We start from the raw sequence: 12,964 nt of genomic DNA, 5'->3' as shown, positions 1-12,964 counted from the left end.
TACCTAGGTCAAGGAAGAAATAAAGAAAGAAATCAAAGACTTTTTAGAATTTAATGAAAATGAAGTCACAACATACCCAAATCTATGGGACACAATGAAAGCAGTGCTAAGAGGAAAACTCATACCCCTGAGTACCTCTAAAAAGAAATGGGAGAGAGCATACACTAGCAGCTTAACGGCACACCTAAAAGCCCTGGAACAAAAAGAAGCTATTTCACCCAGGAGGAGTAGAAGGCAGGAAATCATCAAACTCAGGGCCGAAATCAATCAAGTAGAAACAAAGAGAACCATAGAAAGAATCAACAAAACCAGGAGCTGGTTCTTTGAGAAAATCAACAAGATAGATAAACCCTTAGCCAGACTGACCAAAGGGTACAGAGAAAGTATCCAAATTAACAAACTTAGAAATGAAAAGGGAGATATAACAACGGAAACTGAGGAAATCCAAAAAATCATCAGATCCTACTACAAGAGCCTGTACTCAACACAACTGGAGAATCTGGAGGAAATGGACAATTTCCTTGACAGATACCAAATACCAAAATTAATTCAGGACCAAATAGATCATCTAAACAGTCCCATAATGCCTAAAGAAATAGAAGGAGTCATAGAAAGTCTTCCCACCAAAAAAAGCACAGGACTAGATGGTTTTAGTGCAGAATTCTATCAGACCTTCAAAGAAGAGTTAACACCAATACTCTTCAAACTATTCCACAAAATAGAAACAGAAGGAACACTACCCAATTCCTTCTACGAAGCCACAATTACGCTGATACCAAAACCACACAAAGATCCAACAAAGAAAGAGAACTTCAGACCAATTTCCCTTATGAACATCGATGCAAAAATACTCAATAAAATTCTTGCCAACCGAATCCAAGAACACATCAAAATGATCATCCACCATGATCAAGTAGGCTTTATCCCGGGAATGCAGGGTTGGTTCAATATACGAAAATCCATCAATGCAATCCACTACATCAACAAACTCAAAGAAAAAAACCACATGGTCATTTCATTGGATGCTGAAAAAGCACTTGACAAAATTCAGCATCTTTTCATGCTTAAAGTCTTGGAAAGAACAGGAATTCAAGGCCCATACCTAAACATAGTAAAAGCAATATACAGCAAACCGGTAGCCAGCATCAAACTAAATGGAGAGAAACTTGAAGCAATCCCACTAAAATCAGGGACTAGACAGGGCTGCCCCCTTTCTCCTTATCTTTTCAATATTGTACTTGAGGTACTAGCTCAGGCAATTCGACAACATAAGGAAGTCAAAGGAATACAAATTGGAAAGGAAGAAGTCAAACTATCATTATTTGCAGATGACATGATAGTCTACCTAAGTGACCCAAAAAACTCCACTAGAGAACTCCTACAGCTGATAAACAACTTCAGCAAAGTGGCAGGTTATAAAATCAACTCAAGCAAATCAGTGGCCTTCCTATACTCAAAGGACAAGCAGGCTGAGAAAGAAATTAGGGAAATGACCCCCTTCACAATAGCCACAAATAGTATAAAGTATCTTGAGGTGACTCTTACCAAACATATGAAAGATCTGTATGACAAGAACTTCAAGACTCTGAAGAAGGAAATGGAAGAAGACCTCAAAAAATGGGAAAACCTCCCATGCTCATGGATTGGTAGAATCAATATAGTTAAAATGGCCATTTTGCCAAAAGCAATATACAGATTCAATGCAATACCCATCAAAATCCCAACTCAATTCTTCACAGAGTTAGAAAGAGCAATTATCAAATTCATCTGGAATAACAAAAAACCCAGGATAGCTAAAACTATTCTCAGCAACAAAAGAAATTCTGGGGGAATCAGTATCCTGAACACTACAACGCAATAGTGTTTAAAACTGCATGGTATTGGTACAGTGACAGGTAGGTAGATCAATGGAATCGGATTGAAGACTCAGAAATGAACCACATACCTATGGTCACTTCAATAAAGGAGTTGAAACCATCCAGTGGAAAAAAGATAGATAGCCTTTTTCAACAAATGGTGCTGGTTCAACTGGTGGTCAGCATGCAGAAGAATGCAAATTGATCCATTCTTATGTTCTTGTACTAAGCTCAACTCTAGGTGGATCAAGGACCTCCACATAAAACCAGACACACTTGGGGAAGACCCTTGAGGACATGGGCACAGGGGGAAAGTTCCTGAACAGAACACCAATAGCTTATGCTCTAAGATCAAGAACTGACAAATGGGACCTCATAAAATTACAGTTTCTGTAAGGCAAAGGACATTGTCAAAAGGACAAAACAGCAACCAACAAATTGGGAAAAGATCTTCACCAACCCTACATCCGACAGGACAGAGGGCTAATAATATCCAATATATACAAAGAACTCAAGAAGTTAAGACTCCAGAGAACCAAATAACCCTATTAAAAATTGGGGTACAGAGCTAAACAAAGAATTTTCACCTGAAGAACTTTGAATGGCTGAGAATTACCTTAAGAAATGTTCAACATCATTAGTCATTAGGGAAATGCAAATCAAAACAACCCTGAGATTTCACCTCACACCAGTCAGAATGGCTAAGATTAAAAACTCAGGAGACAGCAAGTGTTGGCGAGGATGTGGAAAAAGAGGAACACTCCTCCACTGCTGGTGGGAATGCAAGCTGGTGCAACCACTCTGGAAATCAGTCTGGCGGTTCCTCAGAAAACTGGGCATGACACTTCCGGAGGACCCTGCTATACCACTCCTGGGCATGTACCCAAAGGATTCCCTGGCATGCAATAAGGACACATGCTCCACTATGTTCATAGCAGCCTTATTTATAATAGCCAAAAGCTGGAAAGAACCCAGATGTTCCTCAATGGAGGAATGGATACAGAAAATGTGGTATATTTACACAATGGAATACTACTCAGCAATTAAAAACAATGAATTCGTGAAATTCTTAGGTAAATGGTTGGAACTGAAAAATATCATCCTAAGTGAGGTAACCCAGTCACAAAAGAACACACATTGAATGCAGATATTGATAAGTGGATATTAGCCCAGAAGCTCTGAATACCCAAGACACAACTCACATATCAAATCATTCCCAAGAAGAAGGAAGGAGAGGGCCCTGCTCCTGGAAAGGCTTGATCCAGCATTGTAGGGGAGTACCAGGACAGAGAAATGGGAGGGGGATGGTTGGGGAATAGGTGGAGAGAAGAGGGCTTATGGGACATATGGGGAGGGGGAAATGGGAACAGGAAAAGCATTTGGAATGTAAACAAAGAATATAGAAAAAAAAGAAAAACTGATGTTAAAGTCTTAAGTAAGGAAAACTCAAAATGTGAAGCTGTACACATATTGTATTGTTTTCTAGGGAAATTGTAATTAGAGGTTTACATTTTACTTTGATTATATGTTTAGAAATGAATCTACAAGAATGGAAAATTCAATTGTCCTGAAGGAACCACAGTTTGGAAAATTCCAGATATATAAAAAAAGATTACTAAAGCTATGTTTCACTAAGAATAACTGGTAAATGAATGACAAGCAGAAAGCTTTCCTCAGCGTCTCCTCAAGAGACACAGACACTAGGAAATCCCAGAGAAAAAGCCTAGGTGAAGAGGAGCAGCTTCCATAACTGGTGGAACATGGGGCTCCGGCAATTTCCTGCCAGTCCCTGTGAACAAAGGAGCCTGTCCAGTGACATGGGAGAACCAAGCATTGGAACAAGTGCCACAAAATTCAGGACAAAACCTAGTTTGTACAGCTCCATAAACTCCTTAGATGTTTTAAATAACCACTTAAACAAACAGCTTGGGGATATTTTACAAGACTAGCAGCCCAGGACACCAGGAACTCAATGTGCTTTCTGCACCAAAAGCAAGCATAAAACATTGGACAACTAATTAAAAACAATACAAACGACCTCACCACCAAACCCATGGAAAGCAACCCAACACAGACAACAACTTAGAAATGTTTGTTTGAACACAAGGGCACCAAGTTCAAAAACAAAACAAAACAAAAAACTGTACTAACAGCTTAAATCACATACATATTAACCTTTACACAGTGATATCAGGTGACTTCAATATCCCAGTCTCACCAATAGACAGATTGTCCAGACAAAAACTAAACAGAAATGCTGATGCTAACTGGTATTATAACCCAAAGGGGCCAACAGAGACTTACAAAACTTTATACCCAAATAAAAAAGAATATGCCTTTTTCTCAGCAGCTCATAGGACTTTCTCCACAATTGACCACAAACTTGGAAACAGAGAAAGTCTCAACAGATACAAGAAAACTGAAGTAATACCCTGCATTCTAACTGACCACCATGTATGGATTAAAGTTTGATATCAACAACAAAAGAAATAACAGAAAGTTTACAAAGTCATGGAAACTGAACAACCCACTGGAGTGAAAAGAAAGGATCAAGAAGGAAGTTAAGCAAGATTATTAAAAATTTCTAGAATAAAATGAGAATGAAAACACAACATACCCCAACTTATAGGACACGGTGAAGATGACTCTTTAAGAGGCAAGTTCATAGCGCTAAATGCCTACATGGAAAAATTGAAGAGATCTCATATTAGTAACTTAAGAGCACACCTCGAGAACAAAAAGAAGAAATAACACCCAAGAGAAGTAGATAGTAAGAAATAATTAAACTCAGGTCTGATATCAATAAAATGGAAACAAACAAAATACAAAGAATCAATGAAACAAGGAGTCTGCTCTTTGAGAACTAACAAACTCTTAGCCAAACAAAACCCTTACCTAAAGGCAGAAAGAGAAGATCCAAAAACACAAAATCAGAGACAAAAGGGAGATTCAGAGGACATACTTAAAAACCTGTACTCCATCAAATCAGAAAATCTAAAAGAAATGGATAATTTTCTCAATAGAGACCACCAATCAAAGTCAAATCAAGATCAGATGAAGACCTATAACTCCTCATAAAATAAAAACTGTAATTAAAAGTCTCACAATCAATGAGAGCTCAGTTTTAGACGATTTTAGTGCAGAATTCTACCATATTTCAAAGAAGAATTAATGTCAATACTCCTCAATTATTCCACAAAATAGAAACAAAATTAATATTGCCTGATTCATTTTATGAGGCTATAGTTACCCTGATACCTAAACCACATAATGACCAAACAAGGAAAGAGAATTATAGACTGGTTCCCTTTATGAGCATAAATACAAAAAGTCTGAAGAAAATACTTGTAAACTGAATCCAAGAACACATCAAAAAGTTATCTACTATGATCAAGTAGGCTTCATCCCACAGATGCAGGGATGGTTCCACATATACAAATCAATAACTATAAACCACCATATAAACAATCTGAAGGCCAAAGGCCACATGATCACCTCATTAGATGCATAAAAGACCTTTGAGAAAAATCCAACAGCCCTTCATAATAAAAGTTCTGGAGAGTAGAAATACAAAGGTATGGTGGTTTGAATAGTTATGGCTCCCACAGATGTGTTTGAATGTTTGGCCCATGGCACTATTAGGAGGTGCAGCCTTGTTGGAGAAAGTACTTCACTGTGAGTGTGGGCTTTGAGGTTTTCTATGCTCATACTTTGACTCCCAGTTCCTTCTCCAGTACCATGTCTGCCTGACGCTGCTATGCTTCCCATTATGAAGATAATGGACTAAATATCTCTGAAACTGTAAGCCAACCCCAATTAAATATTGCCTTGTTCATGGTGTTTCTTAACAGCAATGAAACCCCAACTACGACAGCAAAGGGACATAGCTCAATATAACAAAGGCAATTCATAGCAAGCTCATCCTACTACAAAGTTGCCAACATCAACTTAAAAGGGGAGAAACTCAAAGCAATTCCACTAAAATCAGGAACAAGACAAGTTTGCCCACTGTCTCTATATCTATTCAGTATAGCACTTGAAGTCTTAGCTAGAGCAATGAGAAAAGCAAATGAGATGAAGGCAGCACACACTAGAAAGTATGAAGTCACAGTATCTTTATTTGCAGATGATAGATAGTATGCATAATTCCACTGGGGAACTCCTATACCTGCTAAGTAGCTAGATAAAAAAAAAATTAACCCACAAAAATCAATAGCCCTCCCTACAAATGACAAATGAACTGAGAAAGAAATCAGGAAAACAATACCTTTCACAATAACCTCAAAAATTATGAACTATCTTGGAGTAATTCTAACCAAGCAAGTGAAAGACTTGTATGACAAAAACGTCAAGACATTGACAAAAGAAACTGAAGATATCAGAAAATGAAAATAATTTCCATGCACATAGATTGGTAATGATCACCCTACCAAAAGCAATCCACAGATTCAACAAAATCTCCATCAAAATCCCAACACAATTCTTCACAGAACTTGAAAGGACCATTTGCGGTTTCATGTGGAAACACAAAAGATCCAGGATAGATAAAATACTCCTGAATAATAAAGAACTGCAAGAGGTATCACCATTCCTAATTTCAAATTGTACTACAGAACTATAATAAACAGCATGATAGAGACACACTGAGCAATAGAATTGAAGTAAAGATACAAAAAGAAGTCCACACACCTATGGACCTGAGTTTCAATAAAGATGCCAGAAATACACACTAGGAAAAAAGACAACATTCTCAGCAAATGGTGCTGGTCAAAGGAGAGGCAGTGCATGCTGGAGAACGCACACTGGCCCACTTAGCACCTTGCATGAAACTCAACTCCAAATGATCAAAGACCTTGGCATAGGCCAGACACACTGAATCCAATAGAAGAGAAAATGGGGAATACCTTGGTCGCATTAGCACAGCAGAAGACTTTCTGAATAGAACATTGATAGCACAGTCACTAAAACTAAAAAACTACTAATAAATGGGACCTCAGGAAACTGAAAGACTTCTGCAAGGCAAAGGACACCATCATTCAGACAGAGACAGCTTATAGAACAAGAAAAGATGTTTACCTACTAACTACACTTCTGACAGAGGGCTAAATATCTAAAATATATAAAGGACTCAAAAACTCAATTAAGAAGGAAACAACTCAATTAAAAATGGTATACAGCTAAAAATAGAGAATTCACAAAAGAGGAAACTCAAACAGCTGAAAAGCACTTAAAGAAATGTTCAATATCCAGCCATCAGGGAAATGCAAATCAAAACTACTTTGAGATTTCATCTTATACATTCAGCATGGAAAGATCAATAAAACAAAAAGCTCATGTTGGTAAGGTCATGGAGCAAGGGAAACACCCTCCATCGTTAGTAGGAGTGCAAACATGTATAGCCACTATGGAAGTCAGTGTGGTGGCTCTTCAGGAAGATGGGAATCAATCTACCTCAAGAACTGGCTATACCACTTTTAAGCCCAAAGGATCTTTCATCCTACTACAAAGACACTTGCTCAACCAACGTTATTGCTGTGCCAGATATTGAAAACCACCTAGATGCCCATCAACGGATGAATGCATAAAGAAATGTGGTACATTTATACAATTCAATATTACTAAGCCATTAAAACAAAACAAAACAGAATCAAATCTGGGCAGTGGTGGCCTACACCTTTAATCCCAACACTCAGAAAGCAGAGAGAAGTGAGGCTAGCCTGCTCTCACAGAGCAAGTGTCAGGAGAGTAAGAGCTACACAGAGAAATCCTGTCTTGAAAAGACCAAACAAAACAGGACAATAACAACAACAAAAAACTAGAAAAAAAATCAACTTGAGTGAGGTAACTCAGATCCAGAAAGACAAATATGACATGTTTTTGCTTATACATAGATGATAGCTGCTATGTCATTGATAAGCAAGCTATAATCCATGTAACCACAGAATTCAGGAAGACAGAAGGGACTGGGAGCAAGGACGGATTCCCTTAGAAAACAGAAATAGAATAGCTAGTTATGGATGAACAGAAAGAAGGGGGCAAGGGACAGAATGCATGGAGGAACAGCTAAAACTAAGGGCCATTTGAAGGGTTGTATGGAAACCTAATACAGTAGAGGCTTCTTATAAACATATATGTGTATATATGCATATATATGTGTGTGTATGTGTGTATGTATATATACATATATAATACACATGCATGCTCTAAAGAAAATGTTTCCCCAAATAACAGGGGAAACAGACTCCCAACTGGACCTCTCTGATAACCAAATGAAGTTTGCAGTGCCAGGAATGGATTACATCTAATCGAATTGTTGTCCAAAGATGTCCCAATGGGAATCCCAAACAACCCAGGCTACTGCAAAGGATATTGGTAGCTCTCCATAAACTAAGGATAAGGCCCTACTGCTGAAGACCACACTCACAGAACTCACTGGAAAATGGAGAAATCAAGCTGGAGCCTACCTAGAGTTTTCACCCTACATACTAGTATTCATGGAACTCAAAGGTATTCTGTACACTTCCAAAGGAGAAACGAAAACACCAATCCAGCCATAACCCCCTTTTTAATCTATAAGCGCGACCTGCCAGCAAGATATGCTACTGTGACAGTGGAACAGAGCACATAAGAGTAACCAACCAATATCTGCTGAGCCAAGGCAACTCTGTGAGATGGAAGTCATACCCAATGCTGCTTGAGTGGCCAAGAACAGGAGACTAAACAGGCAGGGACCAAGGGAAAACCAAATACTGAGCTGTTAAAGGAAAGTAGTGATTACAGAGGCACAAGGTCTACGTGCTTTGAGGTAAGCACTAGGGAACCAGAATGTTAAGTGTCCTTGACTGTCTCCTCAATAGGGGAAAAGATACCTGTTTTCCATTAGAAGGCTGGAAGTAGATGCTAGGTGATCTACTGCTAATTGTAGCCGGGTGATCTGTGCTAATTGTAGGGCCAGGCCACAGCCAAATTCCCCATAATGTTTATCCCAGACTCTTCTTCCCTAGACCATCATCTTGAGCATTGTTTCTCAGTCAGTAGAACCCATCCCTAGGGGAGATGTCACATCTACCTTTTGCTTGGTGACATCTATGATGACCTCTAGACTACACCAGATCCTTCCCTATGCCCTTAAGCTATAGCATCCATTCTCTCTGTCACTGTCTCTGTCAGTCTATGTCTCTGTCTCTGTCTCTCTCTCTCTCTCTCTCAAAGATTTATTTATTTCATGTATATGAGTATACTGTAGCTGTCTTCAGACACACCAGAAGAGGGCATCAGATCCCATTACAGATGGCTGTGAGCCATCACGTGGTTTCTGGGAACTGAGCTTAGGACCTCTGGAAGAGCAGTCTGTGCTCTTAACCACTGAGCCATCTCTCCAGCCCTAGCATCCGCTCTTAAGTCACAGGTCACAGGTTCTTTGCAAATGAGTTTTGAAGTAGTTACACCTTTAGCTTTATTGTGGTAACTGTTACCAGGAGACCATTTTCCAAAGTTGTACTGTACTTAAATGTGTCTGAAGTTAACTGTCTGGTGTCAGACTCTACACGTTTGAACCAACACAGGCTACTGCCTTGTGCTGAACTGGACTTCCTTCTTGCCTCACTCAGATTGTTACTCTGGCCATGGCATTTGCAAAGACATTCTGCTACACTTACAGATGCATACATTGCTCAGCCACAATCTAGAAGCTTCCTCCTGCAGCATTATGGGAATAAATACAGAGACTAACAACCAGACATGCAGAGAATAAGAGACCTTGGAACCTCAGTCCTAAATGGTTTATCTCCATCAAATCCCTCTCTTCAGGCCTCAGGGAACCCTGCAGGAGAGGAAGTTGAAAGACTGTAAAACCAGACAGGGTAGAGGATACCAAGGCCAAATTCATAGGGCCTATAGCATAGGACTAGCATAGGACTTGTACAGGTCTGTACCAGATGGCATCCCAGAGCTAAAAGGAAAAGTAAACACAAGGGATTCTGGGAATTTCTAACTTAGAAGCTATCTCCAATTAATAGCCACTTGCAAATGAAAAATTAATGTTCTCTAAGAAATCTCACTGGAAAAACAAGTCCCATGCCTAGCAGTAGATGGGCAACACAAAATGAACTTACCAGCATTTTTGGAGGTTTCTGTGTAATAATGTTAAGTCAGGATGGTTTTGGTTCATGCTTTGGTTCCTCCCTCTGCCCGCCACCCTGCTATATTGCAGATTCTTAGTGTATATATTATGGCTTCCCATTTAGGGATTTTATGGATTCCAGAGTGTGCAAATATGTGTATTTCTGCATCTATATGTGTTGCTTGTGGTTTCTTTTCTTTTTGTTGTTTTGTTTTTATTGGATTTTTTATTGTTGTTTCAGTTTGTTTTTGAGACAGGGTCTCTCTGTGTAGTCTTTTTTGTCCTGGAACTATGTAGACCAGCTTGGTCTCAAACTCAAAGATCTACTTGCCTCTGCCTCCTGAGTAGAGTTTTAAAAGGTGTATTCCACCAAGTCCAATGATTCTTTTTCTTATTTGGTTGTTTTTTCATATTCCAGTTTGTTTTTTATTCATCTTATTTTATTATTATTCCATAGATGCTTATTTATTTTCTAAGGAGAGACAGAAAAGGTGGAGATCTGGATGGGAGAGGAGGTGGGAAGGAACTGTAGAAGTAGGGGGAGGAGAAACTGTAATCAATATATTATATGGAAAAAAATCTATTTTTAATTTAAAAGCAAGAGAAATGGGGGGGGGCAGAAGTTGGACAGTGGTAGCACACGCCTTTAATCCCAGCACAGGGAAGGCAGAGAGGCAAGTGGATCTTTGTAAGTTCAGGTCCAGCCTGGTTGACAGGGGTTTCAGGATGCGAGAAACCTTGCCTCAGGGCTGGGTGGGGCAGTGTCGGGTCATTCTAGTTTGGGAGGCTCCTCTATATGACATCAGGAAGCCAACAGCGAGCTGCCAGAGAGGGCACTCCTCACCATTGGTTCAGGAGATACAATTCTACAGTCGTGCCAGATAAAGTGGCAAACTTTGTAGGAAAAGAAAATGTCAACAAAGAATTCTACATCTAGCAAAACTCTTCTTCAAAATAAAGTTAAGGGGCCTGTGAGATGGCTCAGTGGGCACAGGTACCATCAAGCCTCACCACCTGAAGTCCATCGCCGGATACCACACGGGACACAGAACTAACTTACTCAAGTTCTTCTCTGGCCTCCGGGTGCACCACCTCCCCAACATGCAAATGAACAAATTGGTAAAACAATTTTTAAAATGAAGAACAAAATCAGTTGTTAGCACATCTGCTCTGTAAGAAATATTAAAGGGGATAAAAGACAAAACTCAGAACACTGGGAAAGGATTCTGGGACCTGCTTTGTGGACTGGTATACAAAGCACACTCTGAGTAATTTGTGTTCTATTTCTGCTGAGGTGAAGAATTGGTTCAGGGCAGACGATAGTGTCATTCACATTTTCTGTATGTGTAATGCTAACACAGAAAGATCAAAGTCTCCATTTACAACTGAGTTCCTTGTTTCCTCTTTTAGTTCCGTGATGTTTTCTTCATATGTTCTTGGACTGCTAGCATACAGGCAATTCTGCTGGCCTGCCCTTGGGGACCTAGCGACTGCTTACGTCATCACCTGTGCACCCCTGCCCTGTGTACCCGGTGTGGGCTGCATATAAAAGGACTGCCCCTGCCTGCCACTGCAGCTCTCTCTCTCTCTGCTCCCAAGTGGTCCTGGTCTGTCTCTCCCTCCCCCTTTCTGTCCTTTTCTGTTCCACCCCACTCTCTGCCCTCTCTGCTCCTGTCTGTCTGCCTGTGTGCACTCGTCCACTCGTCCGTTTCTACCCCTTCCTTCTTCAGGCCTCCACTCTGCTCTCTTCCCCCAATAAATGCCCTTTATACCTGATCTGCTGCAGGGATATTTACTCGGGGGCACACCTTGGCATGGGCCCACCAGGTACCGCCTCACCACATAACAGAGCAGATCCTGATAGTTCATATACATTAATAATTGACACATCTTCCTAAAACATTATCTTATTATACGTTGTTCTTTACCCCTAATATTTTTGTCTTAAAGTATTTTGTCATTTCTTAAAATAGCTAACTATGAATATCAGTGTAAATTTCTCCAAACCCCACCCCTGAAAAAAAACCTAAAAATAGTAGGAGCACAGGAGATTCAGAAAGACAGCTCAGTGGATCAAAGTGCTTGCTGCCAAGCCCAATGACCTGAATTAAATTCCCAAGAGCTACATGATGGAGGGAGAACAGACTCCACACACTGTCCTGACTCTGCATATACACACATACACTCACACACTGAAAAGTACAATTTCTTTAAAAGAACTACCACCGGACATAGTTATACCAGCTTTGCCCAAAGTCAGCATATCACAGGGACACGTGTTCACCCATGTACACTACAGCACTACTCACAACCACCAGGTCCATCCACAGATGAGTGGAAAAGAGCACATGGCACATCTACACCACTGAACTGTGTCTAGCCATGAAGATGTCCTGTTACAGGAACTGGAAAAATGCTCCATTTCTTTGATGCAGATGTTTCTACTTAAGCTTCCACAACACCTGAAACACTAGCTGTGTTCATACGTAACTCAGAGTCCCACAAATGTGTTCTGATCGATGAGGAACTTTCATTTCTACATGAAAATCAATATTCATTTGAGACTGCTAAATCTGGAGTTGTAGGGATGAGTTTCTCAATTTCCTATATATCTTTAAAGGCTTCAAGTAAAATATATCAAGAAACATACACAAGCATTAAGCTAAAACAATCAACAATAAGGAGGAAACAGAGACTGTACATACCTGAAAACTGAACAACAGGCTTGTAAACAATTCATGGACCAAGAAACTGAAGAAAATCATGAACTAGCTTAACATAAACCAAACATACCACTGTCAAAATGCAGGAGAGGCAGATAAAGCTTAGCGATTTTATTTTGAAATGTGTGTACTACCAAGAGTGAAGTAAAAATAATCTAGATTTTTATCTCAAGATGTTACAGTAAAGACAGGCAAACCAAACACCAAGTGCAAGAAAGAAGTAGCAAATTAGGGGTAGCAAAACCAATACAATATATCAAACA

General features: G+C 39.7%; 1 protein-coding gene across 2 annotated transcripts in view; it reads right to left on the bottom strand.

Moving 5' to 3' along the window:
* Window positions 1-12,964, bottom strand: part of Lrrc28 (leucine rich repeat containing 28) — a 131,673-nt gene that overhangs the window by 68,154 nt on the left and 50,555 nt on the right. Inside the window, exon 2 of one of the 2 annotated variants that reach the window (XM_052160935.1) lies at window positions 4,474-4,534. The exons of the other annotated variant lie outside the window; for it this stretch is intronic. Within the exon in view, the coding sequence (XP_052016895.1) occupies window positions 4,474-4,522 (49 nt within the window). The 5' untranslated portion in view covers window positions 4,523-4,534. The remainder of the gene's footprint in view (window positions 1-4,473; window positions 4,535-12,964) is intronic. 2 annotated transcript variants of the gene reach the window in all.

Source organism: Apodemus sylvaticus, chromosome 1, assembly GCF_947179515.1.
Source record: "Apodemus sylvaticus chromosome 1, mApoSyl1.1, whole genome shotgun sequence".
In the NCBI taxonomy this organism is placed as follows: domain Eukaryota; kingdom Metazoa; phylum Chordata; class Mammalia; order Rodentia; family Muridae; genus Apodemus; species Apodemus sylvaticus.
Note: the sequence above shows the minus strand (reverse complement) of the source record. Positions and strands in the feature narration are given on the sequence as shown.